This window comes from Sapajus apella, unplaced genomic scaffold, assembly GCF_009761245.1.
Source record: "Sapajus apella isolate SASKATOON/1434 unplaced genomic scaffold, GSC_monkey_1.0 scaffold53, whole genome shotgun sequence".
In the NCBI taxonomy this organism is placed as follows: Eukaryota; Metazoa; Chordata; class Mammalia; order Primates; family Cebidae; genus Sapajus; species Sapajus apella.
In genome coordinates, this window is record NW_022436993.1 from 14,175,856 (window position 1) to 14,197,278 (window position 21,423).

Here is a 21,423-nt window from a genome sequence, read left to right on the forward strand (position 1 = left end):
TTTGTAAATAGCAAAAGCTTAAAAGAAATTATTTAGAAGATTACTATTCCTTAATCTTCTAGCCTCCAAAGGAATCCGTAACGCCGTGCACAGATCAATCCATCCACACGTATCAAGGAGGACACCAGCAGTCAAACTGGATACTGTGATGGTGGTAGTTTTGAGGATGTTACAAAGGAGTAGGCAGGACTTAGGACCAACAAGACAGCAGGGCATCCTAGCACTGGCAATCCTCAGAAGCTGTGGCTATCCGAGTTCTCCAGGCAAGGGAAGAGAGCGGCCACTGGAACCCAGGGAGGGTGGCTGTATGGAGACAGCCCCCGAGAGAAGCGGTGGCCTCGGGCGGAGGGGTGCAGTCGCCCTAGGGACCTCTGTAGGAAGGAAGTCAGGAAAATAAATACCCTAAACTCATTCTTCTCCAACCTACAAAATGTCTTCCAGTCCTCTCAGCCTCTGCTCCAGTCAGAAGTCACAGGGCCAGGGTGCCTATGAGTGTTGTTGATAAAAGTCATGTCTGGAGGGAACACAGTGAGGAGGGGTGAGGGTGTTCTGGCAGGGCAATAGCTCTCTGACGTGCATTTCACCTCATCTTTTTCTTCTGTCTACCTTCCTTCCCTTCTTTTTGACAAAGAGTGCCCAAGATGTGAACTTCTTCAAGAGCTATCTGGGAATTATTGAATTATGAAGTCTCTAAATAATGAGTTTCCTATAATCTATATAAAAGAAGCTTCACCCAAAGTCTGGACCAGTGGTTACATCTCTATTTGGAAGAATGAATGAACAAAGGCCTTAAAGCTTCTACCACCAATTTCCATCTAGCCCTGGACTTGAAACAAGCTAATAAGCTATAGAACTTTTCTTTGATCTGCCTGGAGAGAACCCTCCCTGTGGAGAACCCTCCCTGTGGTATATTTAAATTTTGTGAGAAATATAACACTTCAAACAACTTTCATTGTTTAAATTCGACAGAGGTTTGCATAAAACCAAAAGATGAAATCTATGTTCCAGTGAAACAGCCCCTTGAATCATTTTATAAATTTCATGAAACCTATTTTTCACCAGTATTTCTAAATAAAAAAACAATTATCCCACACATTACAAGTTTCCATTTACATGATGTCCAAGAACAGGCAAAACTAACCCATAATGGTACATGTTAGAATAATGGTTACTTCTGATAGGAGGACGACTCAGGCTGGGAACAGGCACGAAGGAACCTGCTGGAAATGTTCTAACTCTAGGTCTTGTTTTATAGTTTGATATACAAGACATGTAATCAAGAATCACTGGGCTACATAATTAAGGTTCGTATACTCCAAGCACTACCGTGTTTGTTGAGGCATTTTAGACTGCAATTTAAAAAGAAATATTAAGTGATTTTCACATTTTCACATTTACCAGCAAATATCTTAATGTAAAAAAGGTTTGGGTTTATACATTTACTCGGGCGCAGCAAACTGTGGTTCTCAGGCCACTTGCCTGTTTTCTACATTGTTTTACTGGATCACAGCTACTGGCTGCTTTCGTGCTATAGCTGCATGGGTGAGGAGCTGCAGACAGCAAGAAATACAACGCCAAAGATATTTACTATCTGATCCTTTAAGAAAAATTCTGCCAACTCGACTTAAACTTCATATAATAAATTGTCCTTTTTTTTTTTTTTTAGGAGAATTCAAATCAACCTCATCCAGATACTAAAGTAACAACAGGAAGATTTTTTTAGACAGCTTAGTAAATTACTCGGTGAATTGCAACCAAGAATTTCACAAATCTCTAACATAGGGTGGCTGCATTCTTCTGTTTGAGTTACATTATGAGTTTAAGACACAGATCATAAACTGGCATTCTGTTTAGCCTTACACAATGTTAATTTTTTTTAAATTTTATTCCAACCTTTTAAAAATAGGAGAGTATGTTTTTTTTCAAAAACCAAGATTTAACTTCTCACTAAAAAAAATAAATGGAAGATCCACCAACACTGGAAACATATTCCTACAAGCTAACAATGAGCTCAACTGACTTCGTCAACAGAGACGCCAAGCATCACTGACGCTCTGTATCACTTCCGCATCATTCATTTCTCTTACAGCACAGTTCAGAGGAAAATGAAATGCTGCTGCTAGTTGCACCTATATAAAGAGTAGGAAATGGAAGACAGAAGGCCAGAGGTTTCTTTAACACTCAGCTCACTTGTTATCTTAGTGACTCTTGGGCACATGAGTTGAAACATGAGATTTAAGCAATGGCCTCTAGAGAAAACGGCAAAAAATGAGAGAAATCTGGCCAGAAGGGCCAAAAAGGCAATGGTTTATGCCTGCAGACATCAAGAGGTGGCTATCTTCCTCTATCTCCCCCACTTGGGACAATTCTGCCTATTAAAAAGCTTCTTAATATTTTTTGCAACTACTTGTGAGTCTGTAATTATTTCAAAATAAAAGGTTTTCTGAAAAAGCTTTGTCTTACACTGACTAAAAAACTGTCCAATTGTATAAAACAAGTTTAATCCTCTTCCATCAGAAAGTTCTGCTATTATCTATAGCAGGAATTCCCCAACCCCTGGGCCGCAGATCGGTCCTGTTCCATGGCCTGTTAGGACATGGCCACACAGCAGGAAGTGAGTAGTGGGTGAGTGGACTACCACCTGAGCTCCATCTCCTGTCATATCCATGGAGGCATTAGATCCTCACAGGAGTGCAAACCTGACTGTGAACAGCACATGTGAGGGATCTACGTTGTGTGCTTCTTATGAGAATGTAAAGCCTGATGATCTGGGGTGGAATAGTTTCATTCTGAAAGCAACCCCAACCTCCCCAATCCATGGAAAAATTGTCTTCCATGAAACCAGTCCCTGGTGCCAAAAATGTCGAGGACCGCTGATTACAACTCTTACCCAGATTCTCACCAAGAGTCTCCTTTCTCGAGGACTAGAAAAAGAACCATTATTATCACCTCTCTTGCTCTATCACATATTCATTCAATTAGCAAATATTTATTGAGCATCCACCATTAGTCAAATACTGTTCTAGATTCTAGGGGTACAACACTTAACTATGCTTTTGCCCTATAGAACCTGCACTAATTTATTAGGTTTCATAATGCAGCATAAGCCATCAAAGCCTTCTGGCCTTATGGCCATATCATACTACCAATTTTATTACACTAAATTTAGTCCACTAAATTTTTTTTTTTTTTAAACTTTTGACACGGTCTTGCTCTGCCACCCAGGCTGAAGTGGAGTGGTGCAATCACAACTCACTGCAACCTTGAACTCCCAGGCTGAAGAGATCCTCCAGCCTCAACCTCTCAAGTAGCTGGGACTACAGGTACACACGACCACAGCTAGTTTTTATTTTTTGTAGAAATGGGATCTTGCTATGTTGCCCAGGCTGGTCATAAACTCCTGGCCCCAGGCAATCCTCCTGTCTCAGCCTCTCAAAGTTTTGGGATTACAGATGTGAGCCACCATGCCCGGCCCCTCATTTTCTTCTATATCCACTGCCTAAATTGTAAGCTTAAGCAAATGGGTTATGGATCCAATTTTCTTATGGTGATCCTTCCTTCCTACATAAGGTATGTTTAGACTCTGTCCTTCTCTCTAGTCTGTCAAGAACTTCTACAACAGCAGTTTCTTTTTCACCTTAGCATACACTCTATCCATTCTAGTTTCTTATTGTCTGCAAACCTGATAAGTCCATCCTTCTGTATAGTCATCCAAGTCAATCATTAAAAGTTGAATGGATAGCACTGAGGTCCCTAAGACCCCAGACATACATCTCTTGCATGACTTTAAGAGACATGAGTCCATTGTTTAATGTCCCATGGGTTCCCCCTCTCTCAATGAGCTATGAGTTCAACCCGAGTTGCCCTATCCACAAGAGTATCATTGGGTCTACATCAAACCTTCCCAAATTTCAGATTCAGTTCGCTCCCCATTTTTCTCTAATCACGTTGTGGGGAAAAGAATTTTTTTTTTTAATGGGAAGAGAACAGTTAAAAAGGAAGAACAACGGACTAAGGACAGGTCATTACATAGCTTCCAAAATAAACCAGAATTCTTGAATAAATGCTAGGTATACATAAGAAAAAAAAAATCACTCTTTGGGGATGTGAAAATCACATCACTGTTTATTAGAAATGTTATTTTTCAGACAATTGATTTAATCATATGAACTTTTATACATGATAGCTTTGGCCACAGTATAGATGAAAACAGTTAACAAATTTAATCCTTGGAATGTTTTCTATTGTTAAAACCAAGTAACTTTTTTTTTTTTTTTTTTTTTTCAGCTAAAAGCTTCTGCCTTTAATACACTCACTGGTGGTTATTAAAAAATGGAAATGTGTTTGAATGTCTAGAAGTATATTTGAACTCTGTATACAGTTCACATGAGGGAGTCCAATTGAAATCGTATTTTAAAATGCTAATATATGTGACTAAGGCATAAAGCATGACACAAATTAACATTCAGCACTTGGAAGTAAAATAAAAACAAAAAGATAACTCATGAATATGGTAATGACTGTTCTCTGGCACAAAATCTGAAAGTGCTTTTACGCATTTTAAGTAAACTTCCACAGTATCATCTTCAAGTTTTAGAACAATCATGTAGCAAGTCATTTTACAGACACAATCTGGGATTTATGACAATTTGGCAAACAGTCTATTATAGTTGATTTTCTTCTCAATAAGGAGAAAAGTTTAGCCCAAGCACAGTAACAAGTTTATGTGAGGCATGTATAACCTGGAGAAAACAAATCATCAACACTTGGAGAAGTACTGTTATATGCTACTTAAAAATGATTATACGCATTAAAGCCAAGTCTTTATTCTCCATACCTTTTTAACCCGGTAGATGTTAGACCACCTTGAAAGTAACAAAGCAGGGCTTATTGTAAAATACTCTTAAGTTTGTTATTCTTCACTACACTCCCAAACTTCTCTGATGAGCTCAACTTTTACTTGCTAACAGATATGTCTTCTAAGGGGAAAAAAAAAAAAAAAAAAAAAGCAAAAAGCAATCATTTTATATCAGTGCTAAGGTAATACTAGAGCACAACACTCACCCTGTCTTCCATCAGATATGAAAGTTGAAAGGTTTTTACTTTATTCAGTGAAGGTGACTTCAATGCCAGTGCTCATAAAGAGGGGACTTCCATCCTATCACACTATGTTCTATTTGCTTTAATTCTGTGCCTACTTTCCAGACTTACAGAGTTTCGGGAATTAGAGAATACTCACCTCCAGGGCAATTCCTGGCCCTCCAAACTGCTTACCTGAATATATTTCCGCTGAGTTTCATCATTTAAAACATGTGCAACATGCTTGGAAAAAATCTTTTCTCTTCCAGTTCTGGCATGAATACCAACCATAGTGACCCCGATGGGCCAAGGCGCATTTCCAATGGCCATCTGAAGATAAGCATCATTTGCCTAAAAGGAGCGTGTAAGAAGAAATCAGAAAGGCAAAAAGTTGTATTGACCCAAATTCTTATTTCAAGTATTTCACAGTCCTTTACGATTTAATTTTCATCCACCTCCTGGGTACATTGAAAATACCATTACTGTTATGCAAACAAAAGAGATTAAAATATAGGGTAACAGACTGCCCTGTCCAGGACCACAAATGTCCATGGAAATACAGAAGCCAAAGCTAGGTTGTGAGTTAAAAAAAAAAAAAGAGGTAAATGTTCCTTTGCAGGCTTTGTGTGCTGGAAATTAATAACGTTTCAGATGTCGAATTAGCAAGTAGGCACTTCAATGCACTGATGAAAATTCTAGTTTCGGTCTCCTACAGGCCCAGTCTTCTCCACAGGGGGTCATGTAGAAGAGAGGGGCTAACGAGTTTTTCTTGGTCCAATCCGAAACAATATCCACTCCCTACACAGCACTGTGGCTCTCTGAAGGCAGTGGGGGCTCAGTATGTCGGGACGACCACACAGGGTCCATAACAGATGTGTAAACAGAAAGGAAACACTGGCCCTCTAGTCAAATAGCTGAAGGATGAGATCGCTCCACTTTGCCCCCCATCCAACCTCCCACCTGCCAAGAACCTTTAAAGAGCCACAAAAAGTGAAGACAGAAACCAAGGAAGACAAATGGCTCTTTTTCCTAACCAAACCTAGCTAGCTGTATGGAAAACCAAAAAAAAATAATGACAGAAAGCAAATAAATTCTAAAAGACCTCAAGGGCTAAGAGAAGCTTATAAAGCCAGGCCTCAAACAGATTTTAATTTAAAAAATCAGATACCTATGAGATTGATAGGTAGAGTTAATTTTTTTTTAAATCAGATACTACAAATAGGGTAGCTAGAAGATCATTTTCTACCCCAAAGATAAATCTGAACTTGTTCTGCTCAACGGATTTTAGAAAGCTTAATTTTATAAGGGCATAGGTACATTTTTATCACTAATTTTCATGCATATAAATTTTAACATTAGATCTTAACTGATAAAAATTCCAATATTTAGTTTCCCCCAAATTCCAAAGAAACTGTCTAAACAGGTTATTAAAGTGTCTTGGTTCTTTCTGTAGTTTATACAAAATAAGCTTACACTTGTACTTAGTTCTGATATGTGATCACGAGAAAAAGCAGTAAGAGGAAAGGCATCCATTCTGGCAGGCAGGTGATGTGAATTTTCTTCCTGCAGTGATGGTGACCTTATCTATCCATGCCAATGCAATCATCCTTAGTAAGAATCATGCAACTGATAGAATCTAAGAAGCAAAATTATAATTGTAAGGCAAAAAATATTTTCTTTGAGAAAACTGGCTGGCTCTTAAAAGCAGTAAAAATCACTGCAGGAGCCTCATTAGCCTAACGCTCTAATCAAGTAAATCATCCAGTCACTCAGGAATGGCAGCAGCGCCTTGTTCCATGACTGTACAGATACAGCACTGAAGCAGTGTTATTCCCAGTTCCCTACTGCTCTGGCACTGGCACTGTACTTGCTGCACTGAAATGCTCTACTCCCAGTGTCTTGGGAGGCACAGCCACAAGAAGCCTCCCTCAAACTCTGTCCTTTCTTCATCTCCGCTCCTGGTGCACTGGGCCCTTCTCTTCCTGTTCCCCTGTACCAACTGACAGTCCTCCACTCATCCCTTTCTAAACTCTACCTGCAGGGAGCCCTGATACCAGCGCGCTTTCCCTCACCACCGCCTCCCAGAGCCCATTCAGGAGTAAAGACATCAGGGGGAGGAAGGAAAGGCTTCCCCTGCACAAGGTCTGCTACTGTCGCAGCTGAAATGGGAGAAATGAGTCCTAGAAGCCTTACTTGAATTGTTACCCCATAGAAACAATCACGAAGAGTGGTTAAATCCCACTGTACCATAATATAGGTACAACTGTTCAGCTATATTACAGATTAAAAGGGCTTTTAGAACCATCCTGGGAAACTAATCTACAATGTTGTTTCTATGGGAAAATTTGTTCCAAGCCATAACCAGCCATTTACAAAACTTTGAAATTCAATCCCATTGGTCAAATGAACACTGCCTATATCAGTTCATGCTCCAAAGAACCTTCAGACTGACTTTAAAAATGACTAAGAAAACAAAGCTGAGGTCTGTATTTTCTTAGTTAGGTTTGTTATTCAATGCCTAACAGTAAAGCTGGCAAATACAGTAGAAAATAAAACATTTTTTACTACTAACTCATCTCACATTTATTCTTAAATCTACTACGTAAAATCCTCCTATCCCAAATGAACATTATATTACGTACATAACCTAGATACACTCTTAACAATTTCAAAGAACAGCATGAGAATGTACCTTCACATATTCTCTCTGCAACATGAATTTAATAATATCCGTTATTGATTCTTTAATATCCGCAGGAAGATTCTGGAAAAAAAAAAAGAATTTTGGAAGCTACTATGTATACTGAAAAAACCGACTCCTGCATTTATTCCAAATCTATACTGTAGTTTTTAAGTCAGTTAAAAAAGGTATTCGCCAAGCAACCTCACCCTTTTCCGTAGCTTTCTGAAAAGCGGTCTGAGGTAGGACTCGGTCTGCTTCTGGGTAGCGCTGTTCAGTTTACCCTGCACACTGCGTTTCACATAATCTTCTCTGCCATTCAGTTCTTTAGCCCAAACACCAAGAAGAAACTGTTGAAAGGATCGGTCAATTTAGACTACAACGCCACCCAGTGGTTCAGTAAATTTAAAAGCTCTCTAGCACACAAACACGGAATACAATCAACCTTAAAGTAAATGTCTTGATTGATTAAAATGCCACCAAATAATACTGAATAAGCTAGTTCTGTTCATTCATCATACTAATGCTACGAAGCAGTACCTTTGGCAAGTCACCAACTTCCATAGTCTACATATATTCCTAGCTCAAGATAATGTGCTTCCCCAAAAAAGAATATCAAGTTTCACAGTTAACTATTTGACAGGAAATAAACTTGTATTTGTATTTCTATTATATATATAAAATTCAACAAGTTACAAGTTACAAAGCTGTAGAAACCACAATTAAGTTTAAAAACCACTAAAGCACCTGACTAAAGAAGAAGGAAAAAGAGAAACAGAAACCATGACCCAGGATTCTCACCCCACCCATACCCCTAAAAAACCACCTCAGTGCCCCTTGAGTTTAACTGTATAAATGGCACCCTTTCTAGAAGTAGGTAACAGAAAAGGCTGAGGAAGGTGTTTTCCCCTAGAGGCATTGTCTACGCATGTCCTAGAAAAGAAGAGGTCATCATTCAAAGAGGAAATTCTAGTTCATACTAGTTCCTAAGCCCTATCTAGACAGTTCCATGTCATAGTCTCAATATATTCAGAGTCTTGATGACTAATACGTTGTATCTAAAATGTACGTACAAGAAAAAGCATTCCTTGCATGCAAATCTTAGTCTGAACACAATTTGTGAATAAACTGTGTTCAGTTTATTCAGTTAAAATATCTGTGATTTGTTCATACACTACCTAAGACCACTAAACAGAGGAATGGTGAGAAGAAAGTTGGAATCAGCACGTCACTGTAAAAATAGGCAACCATCTGTAGAACTGAAGAAATGAACACTCTGAAAGGTTCTGCATGTGTTTACCTTTTTCAGTGACAGTGTCTTTCCACCTCCTGCTTTTCCTGACCATCGTCAACCTCTCATAAAAGCTTCTAGGCCAGGTGTGGTGGCTCACATGTATAATCCCAACTCTTTGGGAGGTGGAGGCAGGCGGACTCCTTGAGGCCAGGAGTTTGAGAACAGCCTGGGCAACATAGTGAGACCCCGTCTCTACAAAAAACTAAAAAATTAGCTGGGCGTAGTGGTACCTGCCCAACTACTCAGGAGGTTGATGAGCCCAGTATTTCAAGGTTACAGCAAGCTATGATTACACCAGCCTGGGCAATACAGAAAGACCCTTTCTCTTACCCAAAAAAAAGCTAGAACCCTCTTTCACACTTCTTCTTTGGGTTATCTTTAAAAAATAAGAAATTCAGCTGGATGCCATAGCTCATGCCTATAATCCCAGAACTTTGGGAGGCCGAGGCAGGCAGATCCCTTGTAGTCAGGAGTTTGAGACCAGCCTGGCCAACAGGGCAAAACCCTGTCTCTACTTAAAAAAAAAAAAAAAAATTAGTCAGGTGTGGTGCCATGCTACTCGGGAGGCTGAGGCAGGAGAATCTCGAAAATCACTTGAATCTGGGAAACAAAGGTTGCATCAAGCGGGGACCATGCCACTGCATTCCAGCCTGGGTGACAGTGCAATACTCTTTCTCTCTCAAGAAAAAAATAAGAAACTCCATCATCTACTTATTAATTCTGCTGTTGTGATTCTATGTGTTTACATTAATAAGCCAGTTTTTAAAAATACACCACAAGAAAAGTAGACCAGGCACAGTGGCTCACACCTATAATCCCGGCACTTTGGGAGGCTGAGGCAGGTGAATCACCTGAGGTCAGGAGTTCAAGACCAGCCTGGCCAACATGGTGAAACCCCATCTCCACTAAAAATACAAAAATTAGCCGAGTATGGTGGTGGGCACCTGTAATCCCAGCTACTCAGGAGGCTGAGGCAGGAGAATCGCTTGAACCTGGGAGGTGGAGGTTGCAATGAGTGTAGATTACGCCATTGCACTCTAGCCTGGGAGACAAGAGCAAGACATTGTCTCAAAAAAAAAAAAAAAGAAGCCACAAGAAAAGTAAATATGAGTAAATATGCATTTTCTCTGCTGTATCAAATGCATAACGGTATCATAAACATCACATCATGTATGCGCAAGTAATGTGTACTGAAGTTTTCCTGTTCCAGCCTTTAACCTCTGGTAATCTAAAAATCTAAGAACAGTTCACAAGGATCCAAAGCATCCTCCTCCCCTAGCCTAAGACACGCACCTTCAGGAATTTGGTGATGATGTCCATGTCTTTATGATCATCGCCTTTTCCTAAGGACTCTCCCAGCGCCTGAAGAAAAAGTAACAATGCTTCTGTTTGTTAGCACAGGGCAACGATTAAACACATATATTACCAACACCAGTCTAAACATGGCTCTTGGTCATATACACTGTTCAATTTTTACTTAAAAACTTGATGGAATTTCTAGGTAAGAAACTAAAAACAAAAACCTGAAACTTGAAGAACACGTTAACTTTTATGAAAAGACAAGAGGGGGTAATGAATGTGAGATTTCTTTCGGGGGCAACAAAAATGTTCTAAATTTAGATTGTGATTTAAAAAAAAACAAATAAATAAATACACAAATAGGAAGAAAAAAGCCCACAACTGTTTACCCATACCAATTATTTTAGTAAAATTTAGGGACCATAGATAGGTATTGGAGGAGAGAGGGGATTAAAATGACATCTTCCTCAACTGTGATCTCATTCAGGGGGACAGCTACAAGTGCAAGAGCCAGAAATTAAAGGAAACAGAAAAATAACACTTTATGTTTCCTTAAGCATTAAGAACTTAAAGTCACATTTATTTTACATGCTACATACTTACATGATACAAAATTGCTGTTTAATTAAGATTATACATTAACACTCCACACGCAGAACTGTGGCAGAAATTAGAAAACAAGATATTGCCAAGTGTTGCCAGGGCTGGAAAGACACAAGACCCTCACACTGCTGGTGTAGACTAGGACAGCCACTCCAGAGAGCAACTTGGCAATACTTAGACAAGCTAAATACGCATACATAAATCCCACAGTCCTGCTTTGTTAGGCCATAATGGTTACGCATAAGACTGTTCATCAGGAAGCTGTCTGTGGCAGGAGGGAGCTGGAAATAATCTAGCTGTCCATCATTACCAGAGAACAAAAAATCAAATGCAGTGAATGCCAGAACACATGGAATCCTATGTAGCAATTAAAAGCAAAGGATTAAATGTACATACAGCATTAAGGGTGGCTCTTAAAAACATAGTGGCAATTGGAAAAAAAAGAAAAGTAAAAAATAAAAAATTTCACAGCATAACATCATTTTTATAAATCAAAAATACATGCTCACAAAGCACTGCAGGTCACAAGGGCCTATTAGAATAGTTCCTGTTGAAGGCAGCAAGTAGGGGAATGTGAGTGGAGGATGAGAAAAAGGGGAGTCAATAAAAACAGGGAGTAAATAAACAAACACAAGACCCAACAGAGGCAGCGTGCTCTGCACTGAACAATCTGCCCAACTCAGCCATCTGCTCCCCAGGAAAGAGGGGTGGTAGGGGACGCGCTGAGCTTGGAGTAGAGACTACCTCTAACTCTTCAATTGTGGTGTTTTCCTCATGAACTTTCAAATCATTCTGTGTGTCTTCCTCTCCAGGCTCCTGACCACCCACGATTTCATTCAGGTACTGCTGATCAATCTTATCCAAGGCTGCTTTCAAATCATTCCTCAATCCCTAAGAAAGGTTAAAAAAAAAAAAAAAAAAAAGGAATAATTATCTGTTATGAAATTTCACTGATGTTTCACCTTTGATTTTTCATTAATAACTGCAATTATTTCTACCCTCCCCCCCAGAAGTTAAGAGCTCAGCAAAAGCAGGGACTCAAATGACATCCATTTATCACACAACTATCATTATTGTCCTTTTAAAGTTAATTCTTATGGACATATTTAAATTAAAACAATGCATGAACAATGGCCAATCTGCTGGTCAGAAAAATAAAATACACCTGAGTGACTAATCCAAACAAGAATCTTCATAAATGGTGTAATTTTCTAGTGAGGCTTAGTGAAAGTGACAGGTATCCATTAGAGTCCCCAACCCTTTTGCCCAGCTCATTTACAATGTCTAACCTCAACTACTGTGAACTCCCAAAACATTCAGAAATGTCAGTGGAATAATACTGGCGCCTCATCTATAGCCTAGATTCTCAACTATGTTTCTACCCAATCAGCAAATTCTGCATTTTATGCACATATGGTTTAAGACCATTTAATAAAAAATGGGAGCCTCAGTTTCCTAAAAATGAATGAGAATCAGCTGCAAGGTTTAAGAGCCAAGGAACCATGGCCGTGAGGTAGCTTTGGGTAATGGTTGAGAGCAAAGGCTATCTGGGTTCAAATCCTTGCCACGTACTATTAAACAGCTCTTCCACCGCTTGTCTAACCCCTGTATGCCTCAGTTGCCTCACCTACAAAACAGGAAAAACGGCACCATCTACCACGTAGGGCTGTCATGAGGATGCCATTTTTTATTTCAGTGAACAGTTACTATGTGATGGGGCTGTTCCAGAACCTCGCAAACATCACATCAAGTAAGTAAGCTAAGAAATGGACGATGCACTTTGAACAGTTGCTGGAGCACGGTGCCCATTCAACCAATGTTAACTCCTAACATTCTTACATGAGAAGCATCTGATCATTGTCTACTGTCCTTTCATAAACATGGAATAGAAACATTCAACTCAAAATGCTTTTAATTTCCCAAACACTATGACTGACCACCTGCTGTGTATAAAGTATGATGCCAGGCATTCCCAGAGGCCATCTCATTGAATTCTTGCCGCATCCCGGTAAGCCAGATATCACTGTCTCTGTTTTGCCAGTGAGGATTCTAAGGCTCAAGTAGATTTTAAAAACTTGCCAACAGTCACACAATTGATGATTATAATCCAGGAATGCAATCTAGACCTCATGCTCCTGTGTTCTGTCCTCAAAACCTCTAGATGCACGTCACTAGACTTGGCGTACAAAGCTAAAACAGCTTTTGCCCACCAGGAAGAGCTAACTATGCATATAACTCTGATAATGGTGAAATACATTAAGGACACTAACAAAGTTTTATCATAGGCGTGTGGAAAAGGAAGCAATTAATTCTGACTTGGATCAAAAATTAATTCCGAGAAAACATGTGGTCATTGAATTGCATGTAAAAGTATAAAAACAATATTTCAACCACAGCACACAAGAGAGAAACACAGCAGGCAAAGGAAAAATGATAATCACAGACAAAGAGGACTGAAGGCAACTGCTAGTGTTGTGGGGCTGGAATGGCAATGCTGGGAGGTGAAGCAGGAAAGTAGGCTGAGAAAACAGTGAGACAGCCCAAGCTAGCAGACAGAGAGCACTGAGGGAGAGGGGCCTGGCCAGCCCCAGCTGTTCCCGCCATTCCAACTGAGATGCCAGTAAAGAGGACCAGTCCAGGGGCAGCCTCAGATGACTTCAGCCACAGCCTTCATCTGACTGCAATCACAAGGAAGATCCCAAGCAAGACACTGCTCAATCCAGCCCAATCAAACCACACAGCTGGTTATTAAGACAATAACAAATTACCTTAAGCTATCAGGTTTCAGGGTAGCTTGTCACCAAAAAAAGATGTTATAATAATAATTTATAACAAATAAACACTAGTCAGTTTTGGGGTAGTATGTTACATAGTCACAGATACCACAACTGTCTCTCAATAATTGAGAGAGCAAATAGATACAAAGTTAATAAGGCCACAGAAGATCTGAACAACACTATCATCACTGACGTGTAGAACTGCACCATGAAAGCAAAACAATACTTTTTTAAGAGCCCATGGAATACACCATATGCTAAGCCATGAAACAAGATGACAGCCTTAAATGTAAAAGGAAAACTATAATATTAAGCTTCTATAAGAAAATAAAGAGTATCTCTTTGAAACTTTGGGATAGGCAAAGATTTCTTAAGCAGGACACAAAAAGCAATGACCATAAAAGAAAAAAACCGATAAACTGGACTTCATAAAAATATAAAACTTCTGGGCTGGCCAGTTTGGGAGGCCAAGGCGGGAGGATCACTTGAGTCCAAGAGTTCAAGATAAGCCTGGCAACATAAGGAGACCCCATCTCCATAAGAATTAAAAAATCAGCCGGGCATAGTGGTGCATACCTGTGGTCTCAGCTACCTGGAAGGCTGAGGTTGGAGATAACTTAAGCCCACGAGTCTGAGGCTGCAAATGAGCCAAACTCCAGCCTGGGTGACAGTAGGACCCTGTCTCAAAAAGTGTGTGTGTACACACACACACACACACACACACACACACACACTTCTATTCACCAAAAGATTCAATTAAACACACACACACTTCTATTCACCAAAAGATTCAATTAAGAGAAGAGGTAAGCCATAAACTACAAGAAAATAGCCACAAAACATTTCCATATACAGATATATAGAACTTCTATCCAGAATATATAAAGAATTACTATAATCCATCAACAAAAAGAAAAGTTAATCTTTAAAGTGAACAAAAGGCACCTGTAATCCCAGCTACTCCAGAGGCTGAGGTGGGAGGGCTGCTTAAGCCCAGGAGGCTGAGGCTTAAGCAACCCAGTGAGCCATGGCTATGCCACGGCATTCTAGTGTAGGTGACAGGGTAAGACCATGTCGCAAATATAAATTAATAAGGAAGGAAAGACTTTAATAGACACTGCATAAACTGGACTTCATAAAAATATAAGACAAGTCTATGGAAAGATGCTCCTCCTCTTTAGTCATCAGGCAGTGTGATTGAAGCCACAGTGTGCTACTACCAGACACAAGAGAAGGGTTACAATTTTAAAAACAATACCACATGCTGAGGTTTGGTAATGAGTGGCATTTCTTAGTAAGTTAAGCCAACATCTACTCTTACCCTCCACCACCAATTCTACTTCTAGGTATTTCCCAAAAGATGTAACATATTTACCCAAGAAAAATAACATAGTTCCAAAAAAAGATTTGCGTAAGAATGGTCATAGCAGTTTGATTCCCCATAGCCCAAAGCTGGAAACAAATTTTGATATACTCATATAACTGAGTATAACTGAAAAAATGAAGAGGAAACTAGTGATACCTGCAATAACATGGATGAACCTAAAAACTTATGCTGAGCAAAAGAAGCCAGACACACAATCTATGAGTCTATCTGTATAAAATATCAGAGCAAGCAAAATTAATCCATGAAGACAAAATTCAAATGGTGGCTGCCCAGGGATGGAAGAGGAGGGATATGGGGATTGGCTGAGAAGGGTACTGGGGAAATTTCCTTTTTCCTCAACTCTTAAGTTCAGGGGTACGTGTGCAGGATGTGCAGGTTTGTTACATAGGTAAACGTGTGCCACGCTGGTTTACATCACCCAAGTATTAAGCCCAGCATCTATTTGCTATTCTTCCCGATGCTCTCGGAGGGTATTTCTTCTATCCAGAATGGACAGAAGAAACATTTTCGTGACGAAAATGTTCTATTTCTTTATAAGGGCAGTGGTTACATGCTTGCATGTATTTGTCAAAATGTACTAAACATTATACTTGACGTGTTTTTCAAAAAAATTAATGGAAACTTCCATTCAGGAGCAGCAGTCTGCCCACTTTCTTCTTCCACTGCTGCCTACGGTAATGCACTTAGTCAAACTCTATCCTAGGGTACGCAGTAGAGTGGCATTTTTCGAGCTTTGCTCTGTCCTCTAACCTTGTTAACTTCTGGTGTGAGGATCTCTATTTTTCTTAAACGTTGAAAAGCATCATAATCGGTTTCTCCAAATAGTCTGATTGGTTCTCCTCTTTCTCTCAACCTTCTGATGACCTATAAAGTGAAACAAATACTCAGTAAATTATTTAACTTTTGAGAGAGGAAAAAAATGACACATCTCAAAACAATTTGTATATTGTACCTTAAAAGCCAAACCTAGGTTTAATAAAGCTAATTAAACACATGCTTCTGTGGAAAGTATAAAATCCTTCAAATATTTTAAATCATTTCAATTAGGCTAAACAAAGCTGTTTCTGAATCAAAGAGAAAATCAAGCTCTTTAGTTAAAAATCTATTTTGACTCAAGTCACTGTTATTAATTTTATTACCGAATAGGTCCCAGAAAGCGGTCTATGAATCTACAATTCAAATCTAAAGAAAGATCCTAATATAAACCACCTCTTTTATTGTGAGATGTTAAAAAACTCTTCTTTGTAAGAAAAAGGGCATGTTTTTGGCCCTCATTTTACATACTTGTAACTGTCCTGTCTTCATTAAGAAACACTGGAAAGACCATAGTAATCCTTTATGTCAGCATGTTTTTGGTGACCAAACACTTGTTTTGAAATGTACATGCAAAAAGGAAGCTGTTTATTCTTTAATTTTCCATGAAAAGATATACTGTGTTATCATTACACGTTAGGTAACCATAAAGTTTTGGTCGTTGAGCTGACTGCTTCGGTAGGATCAATCCGTGCAGCAGGGCACACAGGAAAAACACTAAAATGGGAGGGAATAACAGCATTTATAAAGAGAAGGAAAATAAAATCTGAAGCCAGCTGATAATGCAATTACCATGATGGAGAGTCAGCATTGTGATACCACCATCAAACCAAAAACTTCTCCCTCAGAAGAAAGGGAGTTATAATCTGCATATGCACAGCTTTTGAGATGCTGATAATCTATTTCCAAACTTGAGTGATGGTTATATGAATATTTATTTTGTAATTATTCATAATTATTCACATGTGTAACATATTGCCGTAATGTTTCATACACCTTATACATATGCTATATTTCATTTTAAAAAGGAAGAACCAGAAAACTTAATTAACAAAATAAAGGCTACTCTAAATTTTTTTTAAAAACAAAAGTAAGGAACACCAAGAGCTTTACCTTGGAGCATAAATAGCATCACACCTAGAATCCACTGGGAGGGTTCCCACTGGATTAACAGAAGTTTGAGATTAAAATAGAAATTTAAGAGGTCATCTAGTGCTATCTCCAATCAACGTAGAAATGACCTCACAAACACCCTTGTCAGGTCCCAGTCTGACAAATGACAGGAATCATATTTCTTCATGAAACATCCCGTCCCACTGTTTGGACAGATGTGTTTTGCTTCTCAAAACTGAAAACTACTTCCCTCAAACTTCTACCCATTTATCCTAGTTCCACTTTATGAAACCACAGAGAATATTCCAATTCTCCAAAATCAGAGCTACTTTCAATGCATTTAAGATATCTCTAATAATTCTCTCCAGCCTCAGTATTCTAAATTCCTTCACCTAATCTTCATATGATGATTATGATTCATATGATTCTAGAGTCAGTCATCATTCCTCTGAAAGTTGCCTTTTGTGCAATGTCCATCATAAAAATGTGGTAATGTAGAACTAAAAAATAATACTGCCAACATGTCAACCTGTGAGAAGTACAGAATCCACAAGCCTTTGATCTAGACACTATATCTCTATGAATTACTTTCAGCCCTACCACAATTACAGAGGTATAAAGAGAGAGACTACTGAGGACTCACAAAAATGAAAGATGACCCTAAGTCAGTCAATCAAAGACAAAAAGAACCTCAAGAGAAACAAAAAGGGAATGTGAGCTAGTTATCACTGTAAAACACTGCTTAAGATTGGGTGCTATAACTTAGGCCAAGTTGTGAGGAGTGCTTATTATTTCCCAGATATCAGTTTAAATAATTAACTCTCATCTATCTGGAATTATGTAACAGTGGTTCTGCAAGGTAATAAACTACCTGACATCGAAATTTCTTTTTGTACGAGAATTCTATTCTAATTTTTTTAAATAAAAAAGCTGAAGTATACCACTCCCCCCCACCACAAAAAAAAAATGACACAGAGACTAAAGGGACATCAGAGAAAGAACTTAAACCTCTGACTACTCTTTTACTATTTCAATAGAAGCTCCCTCAGTGAAGGCAGGAACATCTTCCCCATATCATGTCTAGTACTTAATTGATGTACCACTAATAATCAGTAACAATGATTTAATAATGATGAATCTCACAAAAAGAACAACTTCTTAAAAGCATTTTGTCTTTTAACCCAAACTGTTCAATGTTTAAAGATAAAGTAAATTCTAGGCCAGGTGCAGCAGCTCAGCCCAGCACTTTGAGAGGCTGAGGTGGGCAGATCATTTGAGGTCAGGAGTTCAAGACCTGCCTGGCCAACATGGCAAAACCCCACCTCTACTAAAAAATTAGCTAGGCATGGTGGTGCATACCTATAGTTCCAGCTACTCAGGAGGCTTAGGAATGAGAATTTCTTGAACCCAGGAGGTGGAGGATGCAGTGAGTCGAGATCACACAACAGCACTCCAGCCTGGGTGACAGAGCAAGACTCTGTCTCAAAAAATCGAAAAGTAGCAGATTTCTAAAACATGTAAGTGACAGGAAATTTAGGTATTTTTCTGACTATGAAGTTAATACATACTCAGTTGAGATACAAAATTAAAATATAAAGAAAATAGTATTTTCTATACATGAGTTCATAAAGGTGGTGAAAATAATACATATTTTTTTTTAACTCTTAGGAATGGAGGGAATCTTTTTAAGCATGACACCCAAGACAAAAAACATAATGTAAAAGATTGATGTTAACACATAAAAATTTAAAACTTCTGCATGGCAAAACACAAATACACTGACAAATATATATATATATACACACACACACATATATATACACACACACACACACACCACACACACACACACACACACAATGTACAGCTGATACATATACAAACACAGGTTAACACCGTTAACATATAAACATGTTAATTTACAAATAAAGACAAATTTCACAAAATAAAAACAGCAATTCCACAAAAAAGGACACATTAATGACCACTGAACACATGAAAACATGTTCAATTCTAAAAATCACTAACAGAAAGTTTCAAGTTAACACAAGATACCTATTTCACCCATCGGTTTGGCAAAAATTTAAAATAATACTGCTTTCGGATTGGCAAAGGCTAAAACATTTGAAAACAGTTGACAGAAATGCTAGGAAAATGGTCTTACAAACTTAAGAGTTGGAATGTAAATTGACACAGCTTCTTTGTAGGACAATTCGACATACCATAGACACGCTCTTTGACCAGGAATTCTTTTCCTAGGAAATTATCCTATTGACAAACTCATACAAATATCACGACATATGTATAAGGAGGTTCGCCTTAGCACTGTATGTAGTGGCAAACAATTAATCTAAATATCCATCAGTAAAGGGCTAATTTTAATAGATTACAAAACTACTACTAAAAACAATACCTAAATGAGTTGAGTAGCTCACTATTAAGTACTGTTCTCTTCATGTATTACCTTATTTTATGATGAAAGTCTCCTGAGGTGGACCCAATTATCACCCTCATTCAGTCATCAGGAAACAGAGAAACAGACCAGGTAACCTGCCTAAATCACACTTACTGTGGTAAATGTTCATACACACCCCAACACAAAATGGCCTTCAAAATGTATTTTAAGTGAAAAGACTAAGGCACAACTGCATATAAATAATCTCGTTTGTGTGAAAGGGAAAAAAGTATACACATACACACTGATGCTTGTACAGGTGAAGAACTGGGTAGGAGGAGGACTGAGAGGAGACAGGAGCAGAGTGAGGGAGTGGGAGGAACGGAAGATAGAAAAAAGAAGAAAGTTTTGGTTTATAGCCTTCTGTATTCATTTGATTTCTTTGTATCACATGAAAAATTTTAAATTTTATTTAAGTAAAATAATAGTTGATACTGATCAAGGTATAGACAAACACTACAAACGCGACAGCTAAGAGTATAAAGTGACACATGTCTAACACCTAAGACCTGTCTGGTAACACGTAGCAAAGTCTTAAAAATATACATAGTCTTTGCCCTAAATATCATGCTTCCAGAAATGTTTCCAAAGGAAATAATTACACATTATATATGCAATGATGTCTATATAAGGATGTTCATCTTAGTCTTATTTATAATAAGGATATGCTGAAGCAATCTAAATGATCATTAATAAATGATTTTTAAAATATTATGGTGCGGACAGGCACAGGGTGGCTCACACCTGTAATCCTAGCACTTTGGGAGGCCAAGGCAGGTGGGTCATTTGAGGTCATGAGTTTGAGACCAGCCTGGCCAACATGATGAAAACCCACCTCTACCAAAAATAAAAAATAATTTAGCCGGGTGTGGTGGTGGGCACCTGTAATCCCAGCTACTCAGGAGGCTGAGGCAGGAGAATCCTTTGAACCTGAAGGCAGAGGCTACAGTGAGCCAAGATCGCATCACTGCATTCTGGCCTGGGCAACGCAGTGAGACTCAGTCTCAAAAATAAATAAATAAATAATTATGGTGCAAACAAGCAATGGAAAATTATATACTCATTTAAAATTATGCAGATCTCCATATTTTAATCTGGAAAGATGTACTATTTATTAAATAAGGGAAAGGGAAGTATGTTACAAAACAATAGTTAAAATAATTTAACCATAAACAACTAGCATAAATGCATTTAATTATACTTATTTTTGAATATTCTTTTTTTTTAAAGTTTAGAAGGGTAGGCTCTAAAAAAACGTTAAGATAATAGTATCAAGAAGCAGTGAGTAATTTAGAACTTCATGAAGAAAACCAGCTGCACAGTATTTTTAAGTCAGTCACTTTATACAGGAAATAATGACATTTAACTTATTTGGAAAAGCTGGAGATAAATGTAAACACTGTGGAGATCTTACTTTTTATCATGAAACAACCACAACTAAACTTACCTCTTGCCTAGAAAGTGTCATGGGTAATTTTTCCTCTGCCAGTTCAAGTTCTAACACCGGGTTCGATGAAGTTAATGGTTTCTGGTCCTCCTCTTGAGGCTGTATCTATATTAATTGCCAAAAGAAATGAAATTCAGCTTTAAAAATATAGTTAATATTTACCATTCTAACCTTAGCTATTCATGGAAATCAAACATGTTTTCAACACTGAAGGTTTTCTAATGTTCCTCTGAGGAAAGAGCTCATAATAAAATGTGCATGCTTGTGAGAGAGTCAAACGTATTCACGTCAGGGACATCGCAAGTGCAGAGCATGCACAGAGGAGTCAGCATTCTTGCTAAAGAGTGATAGGACTATTACGGTTTCCAAAATCCAAATTTAACAGGGCTGAAGTTAGCAGTCTCTTTCTCCCCAGATTCTAAAGAGCTGTACTTTTTCCTTAAAAACAATCAACTTGCTTTTCCTTTTTAAATCAT

The 21,423-nt window shown here is 38.4% G+C and overlaps 1 protein-coding gene across 3 annotated transcripts in view; it reads right to left on the reverse strand.

The window, feature by feature from the left end:
- PRPF18 (pre-mRNA processing factor 18) overlaps positions 1-21,423 on the reverse strand; it is a 42,525-nt gene that overhangs the window by 13,849 nt on the left and 7,253 nt on the right. For 2 of the 3 annotated variants that reach the window (XM_032244163.1, XM_032244162.1), the window contains 7 exons: positions 20,948-21,052; positions 15,870-15,983; positions 11,700-11,846; positions 10,347-10,415; positions 7,969-8,109; positions 7,772-7,843; positions 5,275-5,430 (listed from right to left, as the gene is read on the reverse strand). In XM_032244163.1, the coding sequence (XP_032100054.1) occupies positions 5,275-5,430; positions 7,772-7,843; positions 7,969-8,109; positions 10,347-10,415; positions 11,700-11,846; positions 15,870-15,983; positions 20,948-21,052 (804 nt within the window). The remainder of the gene's footprint in view (positions 1-5,274; positions 5,431-7,771; positions 7,844-7,968; positions 8,110-10,346; positions 10,416-11,699; positions 11,847-15,869; positions 15,984-20,947; positions 21,053-21,423) is intronic. The other variant, XM_032244164.1, reaches the window with a different exon arrangement.